This window comes from Trachypithecus francoisi, unplaced genomic scaffold, assembly GCF_009764315.1.
Source record: "Trachypithecus francoisi isolate TF-2019V2 unplaced genomic scaffold, Tfra_2.0 Lachesis_group21, whole genome shotgun sequence".
Lineage (NCBI taxonomy): Eukaryota > Metazoa > Chordata > Mammalia > Primates > Cercopithecidae > Trachypithecus > Trachypithecus francoisi.
The window spans coordinates 39,275,339-39,294,042 of record NW_022681467.1 but is presented as its reverse complement, the minus strand read 5'-3'; the positions used below and the strand labels follow the sequence as shown (position 1 = coordinate 39,294,042).

Below are 18,704 nucleotides of genomic sequence, written 5' to 3'. Positions count from 1 at the left end.
TTGGCCAGGCTGGTCTAGAATTCCTGACCTCAAGTGATCCATCCACCTACCTTGGCCTCCCAAAGTGTTGGGATTACAGGCGTGAGCCACAGTGCCTGGCCCAAGTCCTTAAACATTTTTATTTTTATTTTTATTTTATTTTATTTTTTTTTTTTTTGAGACGGAGTCTCGCTCTGCCGCCCAGGCTGGAGTGCAGTGGCCAGATCTCAGCTCACTGCAAGCTCCACCTCCAGGGTTTACGCCATTCTCCTGCCTCAGCCTCCCGAGTAGCTGGACTACAGGCGCCTGCCACCTCGCCCGGCTAATTTTTGTATTTTTAGTAGAGACGGGGTTTCACCGTGTTAGCCAGGATGGTCTCGATCTCCTGACCTCGTGATCCGCCCGTCTCGGCCTCCCAAAGTGCTGGGATTACAGGCTTGAGCCACCGCGCCCGGCCTTTATTTTTATTTTTTATTTATTTTTTTGAGATGGAGTCTCGCTCTGTCTCCCAGGCTGGAGTGCAATGGCACGTTCTCGGCTCACTGCCAACCTCTGCCTCCCGGGTTCAAGCAATTCTCCTGCCTCAGCCTCCTGAGTAGCAGGGATTACAGGCGCACGCCACCATGCCTGGCTAATTTTTGTATTTTTAGTAGAGATGAGGGTTCACCATGTTGGTCAGGCTGATCCTGAACTCCTGACCTAGTGATCCACCCGCCTCGGCCTCCCAAAGTGCTGGGATTACAGGGGTCAGCCACCATGCCCAGCCAAAGATTTTTAAAAACATTTTTAATCTTATGGATGTACCCTTAACCAGTTCCCTATTGACGAAGATTTTTCTTCTATAAAATAATGCTGCACTGAGATTCCTGGTTGATAAATCTGCACATATTCAGAATTATATTATTAAAACAAACTCTGAAGATTAGAATGGGTCAAAGGTACATACATTTTAGGGCTTTTCAACAGTATTATAAAAATATCTCCAGACAAGTGGAACCCATTTATTCTCCCATCAGTAGGGTATGAATGCCTATTTACCAACACTGGCTGAGCATTCAATTTTTGAAATCCTGTCAAAGAATGGAAAAAACAAGGCCAGGGATAATTTTAAAGTTATTGGTCCTCGGTCAGAGAAAGATCATTTCTTTCTTTTTTTTTTTCCTGAGACAGAGTCTTGCTCTGTCACTAGGCTGGACGGAGTGCAGTGGCGCAGTCTTGGCTCACTGCAACCTCCACCTCCCGGGTTCAAGCAATTCTCCTGTCTCAGCATCCCGAGTAGCTGGGACTATAGGCATGCACCACCATGCCCAGCTAATTTTTGTATTTTTAGTAGAGATGGGGTTTCACCATGTTGGCCAGGATGGTCTTGATCTCTTGACTTTGTGATCCGCCTGCCTTGGACTTCCAAAGTGCTGGGATTACAGGTGGGAGCTACGGTGCCTGGCCTGAGAAAGATGATTTCTAACCTCATGTTCTACTGCTCTATCCTTTCCTCTGTTCTCTTGTCACACTGGCATCACTGCTGTTCGTCAAACATACCAGGCACAGCCCAGCCTTAGGAACTCTGCACAGCTCTCCCCTCCGCCTGGGACACTCCTCCCCCAGAAACCTGCATGGCTAAGTCCCTCAACACCGTCAAGTCTTTGCTCCAATACAACTTTGCAATGAGGCCCACCCTGATTGCCCTATTTAATACTCACCAGTCATCATGGCCACACTCAGCACACTTGATCCCTCTTACCCAACTCTATTATTATTATTATTATTTTCTGAGACAGAGTCTCACTCTCTTGCCCAGGCTGGAGTGCAGTGCTACCATCTTGGCTCACTGCAACCTCCACCTCCTGGGTTCAAGAGATTCTCCTGCTTCGGCCTCCCTAGTAGCTAGGATTACAGGCATGTACCACCACACCTGGCTAATTTTTATATTTTTAGTAGAGATGGGGTTTCACCATGTTGGCCAGGCTGGTCTTGAACTCCTGACCTCAGGTGAACCACCTGCCTCGGCCTCCCAAAGTGCTGGGATTACAGGTGTGAGCCACCACACCCACCCAGCTGTGTGTCTCTTTGTTTTGTTTTTTTTCCTGAGACAGAGTCTCACTCTGTTGCCCAGGCTGGAGTACAATGGTGCAATCTCAGCTCACCACAACCTCCGCCTTCCGGGTTCAAGTGATTCACCTGCCTCAGCCTCCCGAGTGGCTGGGATTATAGGCATGCACCATGACACCCAGCTAATTTTTGTATTTTTAGTGGAGAGGGGGTTTCACTATGTTGGCCAGGATGATCTCGAACTCCTGACCTCAGGTGATCCGCCCACCTCGGCCTCCCAAAGTGTTGGGATTACAGGCGTGAGCCACTGTGCCTGGCCTCTACTTCTTCTATACCAAAGCACTTACCATTTTCTAGCATCCTATGTGACTCACTTATGTTTATTGCTTATTGTCTATATCGTCCAGCTAGTACATAGGTTCCATAAGTACAGGGATTATTGTCTGTTTTGTTCACATAGTAGATGCTCAATAAATACTTGCGGGCTAAATCAACATCATAAAACATGACAAGCACAGTTCATGGATGATACCAGTACTGGAGGGGCTCCCACTACACTATGCCTTGTAGGCTCTGTACCTGGTTCAATTTCTTGAACTCCACCACTTGGAAGAAGACGTGCTCAAGGATATGTTTGGCATCTTGTTGGTCCTTTGGTAGTTTACTGGTTACTCCAAGAATGTCACCACACTTCCTGACATAGAATTCCAGGTCTTCTTCAGTACCTAAGACAGTTGTAGTAGTAGTTAGATTAATTCTTAACTTCTGCCCTTCCCAAAGTACAGACTTAGTGTGTTTCAGGTATGCCCTATCGTGTTTCCACATTTCCTAAGATCACTCACGGCCGGGCGCGGTGGCTCAAGCCTGTAATCCCAGCACTTTGGGAGGCCGAGACGGGTGGATCACAAGGTCAGGAGATCGAGACCATCCTGGCTAACATGGTGAAACCCCGTCCCTACTAAAAAATACAAAAAAACTAGCCAGGTGAGGTGGTGGGCGCCTGTAGTCCCAGCTACTCGGGAGGCTGAGGCAGGAGAATGGCGTAAACCCGGGAGGCGGAGCTTGCAGTGAGCTGAGATCCGGTCACTGCACTCCAGCCTGGAAGATAGAGCGAGACTCTGTCTCAAAAAAAAAAAAAGATCACTCATCTCTTCCTAAAGTAGTATGACTACAGGATTTCAACACTGAAAAACTCTAGCGCTCTCTAATGTGTTGCTTTTATAAATTAGGACAGAAGTGTGACACTCCTAATCAGAATAAAACTGGACTGGTACTGGCTTTCCTATTCCTCAGATCTAGTATTCCTACATTAGAAAGAACAGGAAAGAGTAGGAAATCAAATTATTCCCTGAATGCAACAAAGATCACTATGAGAAAAGCATATGGGTAATTAAAAATAGCATTTACTAAAACAATATTGTATTGGCCAGGCGTGGTGGCTCACGCCTGTAATCCCAGCACTTTGGAAGGCTGAAGCAGGCAGATCACTTGAGGTCAGGTGTTCAAGACCAGTCTGGCCAACATGGAAATCCCCATCTCTACTAAAAATACAAAAATTAACCGGATATGGTGATGCAGGCCTGTAATCCCAGCTACTTGGGAGACTGAGTCAGGAGAATAGCCTGAATCGGGGAGGTAGAGATTGCAGTGAACCGAGATTGCGCCACTGCACTCCAGCCTGGGTGACAGAGCAAGACTCCATCTCAAACAGAACAAAACAAAACGGCCGGACGTGGAGGTTCACGCCTGTAATCCTAGCACTTTGGGAGGCCAAGGTAGGCGGATCACAAGGTCAGGAGTTTGAGATCAGTCTGGCCAGCATGGTGAAACCCTGTCTCTACTAAAAATACGAAAAAATCACCCAGGCATGGTGGGGTGCACCTGTAATCCCTACTCGGGAGGCTGAGGTAGGAGAACTGCTTGACCCTGTGAGGCAGAGGTTGCAGTGAGCTGAGATCACACCACTGCACTCCAGCCTGGGCAACAGAGCAAAACTCCATCTCAAAAACAAAACAAGGCTGAGCGTGGTGGCTCATGCCTGTAATCCCAGCACTCTGGGAGGCCAAGGCAGGTGGATCATCTGAGGTCGGGAGTTCGAGACCAGCCTGACTAACATGGAGAAACTCTGTCTCTACTAAAAATACAAAATTAGCCGGGTGTGGTGGTGCATGCCTGTAATCCCAGCTACTCAGGAAGGCTGAGGCAGGAGAATCGCTTGAACCTGGGAGGCAGAGGTTGCAGTGAGCTGAGGTTGTGGTGAGTCGAGATCACGCCATTGCACTCCAGCCTGGGCAACAAGAGCAAAACTCAGTCTCAAAACAAAACCCCAAAAAACAAACAATATTATAGAAAGAAAATTAAAGAAGAAAAAAATCACCCATAATTCCACCAACAACATAGCTCTGTGAAGCCATCCTCTGGAGCCCTACATGTAGGATGGACAGCCATTACTGCCCTTCTCACATTATACTGTAATTTCCTTTTTTTTTTTTTTTTTTGAGACGGAGTCTCACTCTGTTGCCAGGCTGGGGTGCAGGGGTGCAATCTCAGCTCACTGCAACCTCCGCCTCCCAGGTTCAAGCAATTCTCCTGCCTCAAGCTCCCAAGTAGCTGCGTCTACAGTCATGTTTCCCCATGCCTGGCTAAATTTTGTATTTTCAGTAGAGACGGGGTTTCAACATGTTGGCCAAGATGGTCTCGATCTCTTGACCTTGTGATCCACCTGCCTTGGCCTCCCAACGTGCTGGGATTACAGGAGTGAGCCACCATGCCCGGCCCATTATACTGTAATTTCTTTCTTTCAGTTTTTTCTTTTTGAGACAAGGTTTGGTTCTATCACCCAGGCTGGAGTGCAGTGGCATGATTTCAGCTCACTGCAACTTCTGCCTCCTGGGCTCAAACCATCCTCTCACCTCAGCCTCCCAAGTAGCTTGGACTACAGGTGTGCCCCACCACGCCTGGCTGATTTTTTGTATTTGAGACGGGGTTTCACCATGTCGCCCAAGCTGGTCTCGAACTCGTGAGCTCCAGTAATCCACCTGCTTTGGCCTCCCAAAGTGCTGGGCTTATAGGCATGAGCCACTGCGCCCGGCTGTAATTTCTTTATTCTCCCTCTGATTTGCATTTTTAAGTTATGATAGAAATGTATGTCTTTTACTAAGACATTCAAACCCACAGCTGTAACAATCTTTCATCCTAGTTCTATTGCCACCAACTACCTAGAATTATTATTGTTATGTCTGCTTCTGTGTGTAAATATAAGTTTTCACAAAAATGGGATCACATTTGATGATGTATTATGGACATTCCATATCAAAGTTTATGCCCTACATTTTTTTTCTTTTTTTTTTTTTTGAGGCGGAGTCTCGCTCTGTCGCCCAGGCTGGAGTGCAGTGGCCGGATCTCAGCTCACTGCAAGCTCCGCCTCCCGGGTTTACGCCATTCTCCTGCCTCAGCCTCCCGAGTAGCTGGGACTACAGGCGCCCGCCACCTCACCCGGCTAGTTTTTGTATTTTTAGTAGAGACGGGGTTTCACCGTGTTAGCCAGGATGGTCTCGATCTCCTGACCTCGTGATCCGCCCGTCTCGGCCTCCCAAAGTGCTGGGATTACAGGCTTGAGCCACCGCGCCCGGCCCATTTTTTTTCTTTTCTTTTTTCTTTTTTTTTTGAGACAGAGTCCCACTCTGTCACCCAGGCTGGAGTGCAGTGGCATGATCTTGGCTTACTGCAACGTCTGCCTCCTGGGTTCAAGCGCTTCTCCTGCCTCAGCCTCCCAAGTAGCTTGGATTACAGGCACCCGCCATCACGCCCAGCTAATTTATTTTTATTTTTAGTAGAGACAGGGTTTCACCATCTTGACCAGGCTGGTCTTGAACTCCTGACCTTGTGATCCACCTGCCTTGGCCTCCCAAAGTGCTAGGATTATAGGGGTGAGCCACTGCGCCGGGCCTTTTATTTTTTGAGACGGGGTCTTGCTCTGTCAACCAGGTTGGAATGCAGTGGCACAATCTTAGCTCACTGCAGCCTTGACTTCCTAGGTTCAAGCAATTCTCCCACCTAGGCCTGCTGAGTAGCTGGTACTACATGAGTGAGCCACCATGCCTGGCTAATTTTGTTTATTTTTCTATAGAGAAGAGGTCTCACTGTGTTTGTTGCCCAGGCTAGTCTCAAGTGATCCTCTTGCCTCAGCCTTCTAAAGTGCTGGGATTACAAGTGTGAGCCATTGTGCCCAGGCTACATTTTTCTTTAAACAGATATGTAATATTCTATTTCGTTTCTATTTATTTATTTTTCAGAAACAGGGTCCCTCTGTCACCCAGGCTGGACTGCAATGGTGTATCATAGCTCACTGCAGCCTCTAACACTTGGGCCCAAGTGATCCTCCCACCTCAGACTTCCAAGTAGCTAGGACTATAGAAGTGCACCACCACACCTGGCTGCTGAAATTTTTTTTTTTTTTTTTTTTTTTTTAAGACGGAGTTTCACTCTCTTGTTGCCCAGGCTGGAGTGCAATAGCACGATCTCGGCTCACGGCAACTTCCACCTCCTGGGTTCAAGAGATTCTTCTGCCTCAGCCTCCCGAGTAGCTGGGATTACAGGCATACACCACCACGCCCAGCTAATTCTGTATTTTTAGTAGAGATGGGGTTTTTCCATGTTGGTCAGGCTGGTCTTGAACTCTCAACCTCAGGTGATCCACCCACCTTGGCCTCCCAAAGTGCTGGGATTACAGGCATGAACCACCACACCCAGCCCTTTTTTTTGTTTGTTTTTTTGAGACAAAGTCTCATTATGTTGTCCAAGCTGGTCTTGAAATCCTGGCCTCAACTGATCCTCCTGCCTTGGCTTTTCAAAGTGCTGCAATTATAGGCATGATCCACTTCGCCCAGGCAATTTTTTTTTTGGTAGAGATGGGGTCTATGTGACCCAGGCTTATTTCATACACCTTTAAACCAATCCCCCTACTAATGTATGGACCACTAGACTGTTTCCAATTTTTTGAATGCTGTAATTAATATCTATATAGCTATATATATTTTGTTTTGCATTTCCACAAGGATTTCCATAGGACAGTTGCTAGAAACAGAAATGCCAAATCAAAGCTTCTGCTTCTTCACTGTTCTGTGATTCCTCCTGGACTAATCACTATGTCCTGCTCATTTTTGATTGTCTGGGACCTACAGCAATGCCTGGCACAGAATAGAGATGCAGTAAAGGTCTTTGTTTACACTGAACTATTTCCATTTTGCTTACTTCTTTCTGGGCTTTGGGCACATACAGATGTTGCTGACATAGCTGGTATCCTCTTGTACATGCAGTTTTGTATCTTGCTTCCTTCATTCAGGATTTTCTCTTAAATTTTATCTGTGTCATATGAGTCATTCCCTAGCCTTTGTGAACCTCTTTTATAATTACTACATATTCTCCTACCAAATGATTGTGATGCAGTTTACGACCATTCCTCTGCTAATGGACATTAAAGCTATTCCCAAATTTATAGTTTTTTCTATTTTTAAAAATTGTTATTTTTTAAAATATATTTTTAGAGACAGGGTCTTGCTATGTTGCCCAGGCTGGTCTTAAATTCCTATGTTCGAGCGATCCTCCTACCTCAGCCTCTTGAGTTTATTGTATTTTTAAAATAAATAGTGTAGAAGTTGGCTGGACGCGGTGGCTCATGCCTGTAATCCCAGCACTTTGTGAGGCTGAGGTCGGTGGATCACCTGAGGTCTGGAGTTTTAGACCAGCTTGGCCAACACGGTGAAACCCCATCTCTACTAAAAACACAAAAATTAGCCATGTGTAGTGGTGGGCGCCTATAATCCCACCTATTTGGGAGGCTGAGGCAGGAGAATCGCTTGAACCCAGGAGGCGGAGGTTACAATGAGCCGAGATTGCACCATTGCACCCAAGGCTGGGCGACAAGAGTGAAACTTTGTCTCAAAAAAATACATATATATAATTTCCTTAGATTAGACTTCCAGGAGTGGGGCCACTGCCTCAAAGTGGATGGCTAATTTTATGCCTCTGAGCATATATATGCAGAGCCATTTGCTGTGTTGGAGGCAATTCATGTCGGGAGCAGCCCAAGACCAAAAGTCAGGAGGACCACTCATCATGGAGCTGTGTGGCCTGGGGCCTTATTTCTTCATCCACATGTCAAGGTGAGCACACTTGGCTCTCTCTCAGATCCTGTCCAGTCTGAAGTCTCTATGATTCTTTGGGCCCTGACTCAATTTCCTTATTTAGCTGCTCCTATGACCACTGACTGAGATTTGCTAAGTGGCAGCCAGGGTCAAGATTAATTCTATGGTCTCTCAATAGGTCAGCACTAAGGACTCACAGGGATCAAAGCTGAGATCTTTGGCTTTCTGCTTGGCACTATGTTCTTATTCACTGAACTAAATAGCCTTGAGAAGAACAACCAACATTATTTACATGACATAAATAAGAATGGTAAGTTTATACTCCTATTCATATTTTGTTTTCCCTAAACAAACTCTAAGCTTTCTCTCATAGTAATCCTCAGAAATTCATGACTAAATAAAACTCATGGCCGGGCGCAGTGGCTCAAGCCTGTAATCCCAGCACTTTGGGAGGCCGAGACGGGCGGATCACGAGGTCAGGAGATCGAGACCATCCTGGCTAACACGGTGAAACCCCGTCTCTACTAAAAAATACAAAAAACTAGCCGGGTGAAGTGGCGGGCGCCTGTAGTCCCAGCTACTCGGGAGGCTGAGGCAGGAGAATGGCGTAAACCCAGGAGGCGGAGCTTGCAGTGAGCTGAGATCTGGCCACTGCACTCCAGCCTGGGCGGCAGAGCGAGACTCCGTCTCAAAAAAAAAAAAAAAAAAAAAAAAAAAAAAAACTCATAAGAGAAAACAAAGTTTAAAAGTTGGCCAAACTTAGGCCAGGTGTGGTGGCTCACACCTGTAATCCCAGCACTTTGGGAGGCCGAGGTGGGCGGATCACCTGACGTCAGGAGTTCAAGACCAGCCTGACCAATATGATGAAACCCCGTGTCTACTAAAAATACAAAAATTAGCTGGGCATGGTGGCACACACCTGTAATCCCAGCTACTCGAGAGGCTGAGACAGAAGAATCACTTGAACCTGGGAGGCGGAGGTTGCAGTGAACCAAGATCATACCATTGCACTCCAGCCTGGGCAACAAGAGTGAAACTCCATCTCAAAAAAAAAGTTGGCCAAACTTACACTTATTGGTAATCTGAGCCAGCCGTGCCTTCTCAGAGGAGAACGTTTCATCTAAATCAAATAGTTCCAGAGGTGGAGGTGGTAACTCCCGGAAACTGGGAGGAAAAACCTAAAAGGAAATAAAGTCATCATTTAGAAATGCAGGAGGATAATGTAAAGGAAATAAAGTCTCTCAAGAAAGAGGTTGTCCGAAGTCATAACTAACAGTGACAAGACACAAGGAGAATAAGGAAGTCCACATCCTTTTTTTTTTTTTTTTTTTTTTTTTTTTTTTTTTTGAGACGGAGTCTCGCTCTGTCACCCAGGCTGGAGTGCTGTGGCCGGATCTCAGCTCACTGCAAGCTCCACCTCCCGGGTTCACGCCATTCTCCTGCCTCAGCCTCCCGAGTAGCTGGGACTACAGGCGCCGCCACCTCACCCGGCTAGTTTTTTGTAGTTTTTAGTAGAGACGGGGTTTCACCATGTTAGCCAGGATGGTCTCGATCTCCTGACCTCGTGATCCGCCCGTCTCGGCCTCCCAAAGTGCTGGGATTACAGGCTTGAGCCACCGCGCCCGGCCGGAAGTCCACATCCTTAATTCCTCAGTTGGGAACCACACCACATGGAAATCCCTACAGAACAGTAACTCAGCTCTTCCCTGAGGATGAAATACCCAAACTCCCATCACCTCGTCTACCCTCACCCATGAGACCTATATCAAGAAAGATTACTAGCCCACTGTAAACAATCAAGTGGAACCAGCTCTAATTACCACTAAACCGACCAAGCTGACATACCAACACTAATTAACTCAGAACGATGACACAAAGCTTGGGACTTAGGTTTGTGTTGAACATTTGATTGTACAACTTTTTTCTCATTTAATCATAAGTTTTTAGGGATGGAAGTTATTTGGAGAACCAGATGCAGATTAGTGTAGAAAGTATTGAACTTGGAATCAGATTTTGCAGGTATGAACCAATGGTATGTGGGTAAATGTTTAACTACTTTCAAAACAAAACAAAACAAAACTGAAAGCCTGTTTTGTAGCATTCACCATTATCTGTAATGTAAATCCTCTCACCATGGCCAATTTCAAGCTACCAAGCAAGATCAAGCCAACTGGCTCATAACATTTCAGAATGTGGTGAGACAAGGTAATTTTAAAGGCAAGTTGAGTGAATATTGGACTGAAATGTTGAAAAATAACCTATTTACACACATAACCACAACTATCCCCTGGGCTGTGAGAATTATGCTATGAATCAGGCCCTGACACCTGGAATGGCAGTACAGTTTTCTTCCTTTTTATCCAAGAAATCTCATATATGCCCTCCAACCCCACAAGATGGGAATGGGAAATGTTTAATAGCCAGAAGGCTCCATATCCTTCATTCCTCAATTTGGAAGCATACCACATGGAAGTCTCTATAGAACATTAACAAATTAGGTGTCCACGCATGTTTAGAGACAGAGCACTATGACTCCACAAGGAGTGCCACAAATGGCACATGGAAGGGACCACGGTGAAGGCCTGCTGACAAGATAAGGGCAACAGTGGGGCTCTGCAGTGGGATCCCCCAAGCACACCTACTCACCGCAGGCTGAAGGGTTGGCAGAGGCGTCTCAAACTGAGGCTGGATGAGCTGGAGCGGTTCATGCTTCACATTTAGCTGCTCGTGAGCCCTGTGTTCATAATCAAACAAAAAAGCAGGGATCAAGACAAGACACCATAGCACAGCATGTCTAACTGACCACACTGTGCTGTTCTCCATGAAATACAGTGGTTCAGTACTATTTTAAGAAATACCAATGGACCCAGCAATCCCATTACTGGGTATATACCCAAAGGAATATAAATCATTCTATTATAAAGACACATGCATGCATATGTTCACTGCAGCACTATTCACAATAGCAAAGACATGGAATCAACCCAAATGCTCAACAACGATAGACTGGATAAAGAAAATGTGGCATATATACACCATGGAATACTATGCAGCCATAAAAAGAATGAGATTGGCTGGGCGCAGTCGCTCACACCTATAATCCTAGCACTTTGGGAGGCCGAGGTGGGTGGATCACCTGAGGTCAAGAGTTTGAAACCAACCTGGCCAACATGGTGAAACCTTGTCACTACTAAAAATACAAAAATTAGCTGGGTGTGGTGGCTGGCGCCTGTAATCCCAGCTACTCGGGAGGTTGAGGCAGGAGAATTGCTTGAACCAAGGAGGTGGAGGCTGCAGTGAGCAGAGATCATGCCATTGCACTCCAGCTTGGGCAAGAGAGCAAAAACTCTGTCTCAAAAAGAAAAAAAAAAAAAAAAAAAAAAAGCCAGGCACAGTGGTTCATGCTTGTAATCCCAGCACTTTGGGAGACCGAGGTGGACGGATCACAAGGTCAGGAGATTAAGACCATCCTGGTTAACACAGTGAAACTCTGTCTCTACTAAAAACATAAAAAATTAGCTGGGCGTGGTGGCGGGCGCCTGTATTTCCACCTACTTGGGAGACTGAGGCAGGAGAACGGCGTGAACCCAAGAGGCGGAGGTTGCAGTGAGCCAAGATGGCGCCACTACACTCCAGCCTGGGTGACAGAGCAAGATTCCATCTCAAAAAAAAAAAAGGATGAGATCATGTCCCTGTCAGGGACATTGATGGCGCTAGAGGCCATTATCCTTAGCAAACAAACACAGGAACAGAAAACCAAATACCATACATTCTTTTTTCTTTTGAGACAGAGTCTTGCTCTGTCACCCAGTCACGATCTCAGCTCACTGCAACCTCCGCCTGCCAGGTTCAAGCAATTCTCCTGCCTCAGCCTCCCAAGTAGCTGGGATTACAGGCACGTGCCACCACACCCAGCTAATTTTTATATCTTTAGTAGAGATGGGTTTCACCATGTTGTTCAGGCTGGTCTTGAACTCCTGACTTTGTGATCCACCCACCTCGGTCTCCCAAAGTGCTGAGATTACAGGCGTGAGCCACCGTGCCCAGCCTACCACATGTCCTTATAAGTGGGAGCTAAATGATGAGAGCACACAGACATATAGGGGAGAATGCACACTGGGGCTTATGGAAGGTTGGAGGGTGGGAGGAGGGAGAGGACTGGGAAAAATAACTAATGGATACTAGGCTTAATACATGGGTGATGAAATAATCTGTACAGCAAACCCCCATGACACAAGTTTACCTAGGTAACAAATCTGTACTTGTACCCCTGAACTTAAAAACAAAAACCTCATAAAATAATATCAATGTTACTTAATCAACTCTCTAAATAGAATATGCATTCTAACTTACATAGATTACATAGTTAAATCCTTTTTCATTTTAGATCAGAATATGTTAACGTATTTCAATGAGATTTCAATGAAATATTTTAATGAAATTTAATTTCATGGCAGTTAGTCTAGTTTCTGTTTCAGATACTCATGTAGATATGTAGTGTTTCACTTTCTTTGGTGACTGGTAGAAATTCTGACTTTTTTCTTTGATTTAGTGTAAAGGTTTGAGATTTCCCCTTCCAAAATAATAATAATACTTATATTAATTCCAACTTTGAAATTTGAATTTATTCTTCCCATCTCACTCATATGCATCAATATGTTTAAAGTATTATGTGCTTTATCTTTTTTCTTCTTCTATTTTTTTATTTTTTTCATTTATGCACAAAAACCACAATCTAAACACTTACTTTTTTTTTTTTTTTTTTTTTTGAGGCGGAGTCTCGCTCTGTCGCCCGGACTGGAGTGCAGTGGCCGGATCTCAGCTCACTGCAAGCTCCGTCTCCCAGGTTTACGCCATTCTCCTGCCTCAGCCTCCCAAGTAGCTGGGACTACAGGCGCCCGCAACCTCGCCCGGCTAGTTTTTGTATTTTTAGTAGAGACGGGGTTTCACCGTGTTAGCCAGGATGGTCTCGATCTCCTGACCTCGTGATCCGCCCGTCTCGGCCTCCCAAAGTGCTGGGATTACAGGCTTGAGCCACCGCGCCCGGCCAACACTTACTTTTGAAATAAATTTTGACTGTGTCACCCAGGCTGGAGTGCAGTGGTACAAATCACAGCTCATTTTAATCTTGAACTCCTGGACTCGAGCAATCATCGCACCTCAGCCTCCTGAGTAGCCAGGACTACGAGCGGGTACTGGAGTGATGTGCACCACCATGCCTTGCTAATTAAAAAAAAATTTTTTCATAGGGACAAGGTCTCACTACGTTGCCCAGGCTGATCTCGAACTCCTGGCTTCAACAGATGCTACTGTTTCAGCTTCCCAAAGTGATGGGATTACATGTGTGAGCCAGCCTTTTCTTCTTAAATCAGTTTCTGGTATTGAGATTTGTCCAAAGATGGAAATTGATTTCCTGGGAATAAGGGTCTTCATCACTCTTTACAGCTACTTCAATCTTAAATTTTCTTTTGATTGGTGTTAACTGCTTACCTAAGGCAGCCAAATTCTCTTTTATTTACTTATTTTTTTTGAGACACAGTCTCACTCTGTCACCCAGGCTGGAGTGCAGTGGCGCGATATTGGCTCACTGCAACCTCTGCCTGCCAGGTTCAAGCAATTCTCCTGCCTCAGCCTTCCAAGCAGCTGGGACTACAAACGCATGCCACCACACCTAGCAAATTTTTGTATTTTTACTAGAGATGAGGTTTCACCATGTTGGACAGGCTAGTCTTGAACTCCTGACCTCGTGATCCACCCACCTCAGCCTTCCAAAGTGCTGGGATTACAGGTGTGAGCCACTGTGCTCAGCCCCAAATTTTGTCTTAATCATAGTGGATTACAAATAACAGTTAATACATGACTTGAAAGATACATAATTTTGACCTTTTGTTTTTTTGAGACAGTTTTGCTCTTGTGGCCCAGGCTGGATGCAATGGGGTGATCTTGGCTCACCGCGACCTCTGCCTTCCAGGTTCAAGCAATTCTCCTGCCTCAGCCTCCCGAGTATCTGGGATTACAGGCATGCGCCACCATGCCCAGCTAATTTTGTATTTTTATTTTTATTTTTATTTATTTTTATTTATTTATTTATTTATTTTTGAGACGGAGTCTTGCTCTGTCGCCGGGGCTGGAGTGCAGTGGCCGGATCTCAGCTCACTGCAAGCTCCGCCTCCCGGGTTCACGCCATTCTCCTGCCTCAGCCTCCCGAGTAGCTGGGACTACAGACGCCCGCCACCTCGCCCGGCTAGTTTTTTGTATTTTTTAGTAGAGACGGGGTTTCACAGTGTTCGCCAGGATGGTCTCGATCTCCTGACCTCGTGATCCGCCCGTCTCGGCCTCCCAAAGTGCTGGGATTACAGGCTTGAGCCACCGCGCCCGGCCAATTTTGTATTTTTAGTAGAGACAGGGTTTCTCTATGTTGGTCAGGCTGGTCTCGAACTCCCGACCTCACGTGATCTGCCCGCCTTGGCCTCCCAAAGTGCTGGGATTGACAAGCGTGAGCCACCAAGCCCAGCCAATTTTGACTTCTCTACCATATCATATATTATTACTCATTGAGAACTGAAAAGAAACATTTCAAGTTTCATATCAGGTTTCTCCTAAATAAGCTTTTTGTTTTTGCCTGATGGACACAGTGAATCTTGTAACTCCTGTGGTTTTTTTAAATTTCTTTTCACCATTAAGACACAGGAGTCAAATCTGAAGTCTGTTTCTGGCAAGTAAACAGATCTGTATGATATGCACTTGTGTGTGCTCACTCAATGAATAATTACTGAATATCCACTATGTACCAGGCAGTTCTACACAGGAGGAGTACACCAACAGTAAAAGAAGATGCCAAGGCAGGCCATCACGGAACTTACATTGTAGGGGGAGGGGAGGCACACACTAAACAAAAAAACTAGTAAGATGTCAGGAACTAGCCAAGTGCAGGGGCTCATGCCTGTGATCCCAGCACTTTGGGAGGCTGAGGCAGGTGGATCACCTGAGGTCAGGGGTTGGAGGCCAGCCTGGCCAACATGGTGAAACACCGTCTCTACCAAAAATACAAAAATTAGCTGGGTGTGGTGGCACATGCCTATAATCCCAGCTACTCGGGAGGCTGAGGCAGAATTGCTTGAACCCGGGAGGTGGAGGTTGTAGTGAACTGAGATGGCACCATGGCACTCCAGCCTGGGAGACAGAGTGAGACTCTGTCTCAGGAAAAAAAAAAAAAAAAAATGATGTCAGGAACTGATAAGTATTAAGACGACAAATAGGCCAGGCACAGTGGCTCACGCCTGTAATCCCAGCACTTTGGGATGCCGAGACAGGCGGATCACCTGAGGTCGGGAGTTCAAGACCAGTCTGACCAACATGAAGAAACCCCGTCTCTACTAAAACTACAAAATTAGCTGGGTGTCGTGGTGCATGCCTGTAATCCCAGTTACTCAGGAGGCTGAGGCAGGAAAATTGCTTGAACCCGGGAGGCGGAGGTTGTAGTGAGCCAAGATCACGCCACTGCACTCCAGCACGGGCAACAAGAGTGAAACTTCGTCTAAAACACACACACACACAAATCAGAGGAGAAAGAGACAGGGAAAGGGCATGGAGTGCGGCTTGTCAGAGGAGCCTTGAGTGACGGTGGGGGGAAGTCATGCAGTTGTCTTCAAAAGTGTCCCTGGCAGAGGCAAGAACAGGCAAAAGGGTGCCCGGCATTTTGACAGAACAGCAGGCCAGCCAGAGTGACTCCAGCAGAGGATCGGTGTTAGGAGTGAGCCTACAGAGCTGAGAGCTCATCTTACCCCTGTGTTATTTTCCTATTGTGGCTTCTCCTTTGCCTTCATTCTCTCAAATATTCATGTTATCCTTTTGCATTGTACACAATTTTTTAAGCTGGCTAAACTTTTCTGGGGAAGAGGCAAAGTAAAATATTGTCATCCAGCTTAACGTGTATATTTATTTGTGGCCCTTCAAAGTTAAGCTAGAAAACCAAATGCCAATGAGTGGGCAGAGACCACGGCAGCTTTTTCTACGAGTGAGGTCTGTGACTGCAGAAAGACGATTAGCTGAGCTCACCGCTGTCACCTCCTCCACTATTTCTAGGTGCTTGGGGGAGAATCTTTCCTAGCACTGAGCAGCAGATCTACACAGAGGGAAGAGAGATAACTTTTATTGAGAACCTGCTGCACGCCATGTGTTATGCCAACCCTGTGCTAGGCACTTAAACTTATTTCATTTACTCCTCAATACAACTGTGGAAAGTGGGTATAAAATCTCTTATAGAAGAAACTGAGGTATAGGAATGATAAACAGTAGCTTCCCAAAGTTATATGGTTAAGATGGGACAAAGGCAAGATGAGAATCAGACGTAGCCAATCTCTGCCAACCAGAATCTTTAATTCAGTCTGCCCCCAAATCAAAAGTGATTAGGGGCAGTTTTAAACTAAAGTTCTTACTACCTGCTCACAAAGAATCCTGCTGCTGAGTCCCAGCCTCGCTACCCCAGCTATGAATTTATTTCCACTTTCTGTCCCCCGAGAGAGCTGACTGTGCTGGAGCAAAGGCTTTGTCCCATTAAGTCTTCCCTTCCTCCACTCTGCTCACCACCTGCCCTAATTATCCTCCTACCATTAGCCAACATGGCTTGATGGGGGCTGGGTAGGGGACTGGAGAAACTAATCTTAAAACCAAGGGAAGAACAGATGACAAAGCTAAAGATAAATCTGTGAAACGGCGCTGAACTAGATCTTTCGGGCATGGCCTGACCTCTGGCACTGCATGAGGTTTTACCACTCCATGTTTCAAGCCCCAGCCCACCCATGAACTCTAAGGGCAGGGACTCCACACCATCTGCCTCTACCTCATACTCCACAGGCACTGATAAACACCCAGTGGACAAATGAAATTACTTCAGAACAACACCCTGTAGTTGACATAAATATTTAAAGCCTAACTGAAATTTTTTTTTTTTTTTTTGAGACGGAGTCTCGCTCTGTCGCCCGGGCTGGAGTGCGGTGGCTGGATCTCAGCTCACTGCAAGCTCCGCCTCCCGGGTTTATGCCATTCTCCTGCCTCAGCCTCAGCCTCCCGAGTAGCTGGGACTACAGGCGCCCGCCACCTTGCCTGGCTAGTTTTTTTGTATTTTTTGGTAGAGACGGGGTTTCACCGTGTTAGCCAGGATGGTCTCGATCTCCTGACCTCATGATTCACCCGTCTCGGCCTCCCAAAGTGCTGGGATTACAGGCTTGAGCCACCATGCCCGGCCTAACTGAATTTTAACTCAGAAAACATAAACTACTGAAAGATGTTACTAGCAAATACAAATATCTGAGCTTACCATATAGACAACAGAAGCCAGTAACTACTGGCCTCTGCTGTGGTATGTAAGACAAATACAAGAGTTGTCTAAGTCTCTGAAACATCCACTATTTGGCTCTGCTGACACTAAGACAGTAGGCAGTTCCAATTAATCCTTCATTTAACACTGAAGAGTTATCATAATGACCTGGTTTAAACATATCAGGGGAGAATTAGGCCAAAACAGCAGAAGCTGGTCAGACTGCAACTGGCTAGTGGAGTGGTCAGATGTATCTTTTTTTATTCCAAGAAAAGCCCTGAGCTGCAGAGGAGGAAGAGAACACGAGAACTTAAAACCAAGCAAGTTAAGAGCCAAACATGCAGCCAGGAGCTACAGGATTTGTAACTGGACTGTCACCTGTGGAAGGGGTGATGGAGATGCCATGCCCTGGTAGCTCTGGAGGCTTTGGTCCTGCTGTTTCTTAAAAGCACCCTCACCTCCTACAGTAACAAATTTTCAGATAATTTCCTCCAAGATTCAGTGTTAAAATTGCCTGGCTTCAAATTCAGGTCCCAATGAAAACTAGTTGTGTGATTCTGAGCAAATCACTTAATTTCTCTGTGCCTCAGTGTCCTCAGATGTAAAATGGAGATAACAACCTCACTGTGGTTGTTACATGATAAAGCAAAGTACATAAGAAACATACCATGGTACTTGCTACCTGATAAATAAATGTTATTAACTAAAATAAATGTTAGTTGTTATTAATATTGAAGGAAGGGGAGATGAGAGGGGAGCTAAGGACAACTGTTAGTCAGGGCTTGATTAGTAGCTGTTTAACTTAGAGCAAATTGTCCCAAGCCTCAGCTTCTTAGAAGTTAACTACGGAGTTATTCTCTACTTTTCAGAATTGTTGTAAACAGTAAATGTGGTAGTATTTGCAGGCTCTTGGAAGAAAGTGGGTGTTCAATGTCTGTAAAACTTAAGTCAAGGCCGGGCATGGTGGCTCACGCCTGTAATCCCAGCACTTTGGGGGGTTGAGGCGAGCAGATCACAAGGTCAGGAGATCGAGACCATCCTGGCTAAGATGGTGAAACCCCATCTCTACTAAAAATACAAAAAAATTAGCCGGGCATGGTGGCGGGTGTCTGTAGTCCCAGCTACTCTGGAGGCTGAGGCAGGAGAATGGTGTGAACCTGGGAGGCGGAGCTTGCAGTGAGCCAAGATCGTGCCACTGCACTCCAGCCTGG

General features: G+C 46.0%; 1 protein-coding gene across 6 annotated transcripts in view; it reads right to left on the bottom strand.

Annotated features, from left to right (window-relative positions):
• The window catches only part of IFT52 (intraflagellar transport 52), a 62,996-nt gene that overhangs the window by 3,726 nt on the left and 40,566 nt on the right, over positions 1-18,704 (bottom strand). For 5 of the 6 annotated variants that reach the window (XM_033186458.1, XM_033186460.1, XM_033186462.1 and 2 more), the window contains 3 exons: positions 10,821-10,908; positions 9,244-9,352; positions 2,608-2,753 (listed from right to left, as the gene is read on the bottom strand). In XM_033186458.1, the coding sequence (XP_033042349.1) occupies positions 2,608-2,753; positions 9,244-9,352; positions 10,821-10,908 (343 nt within the window). The remainder of the gene's footprint in view (positions 1-2,607; positions 2,754-9,243; positions 9,353-10,820; positions 10,909-18,704) is intronic. The other variant, XR_004431234.1, reaches the window with a different exon arrangement.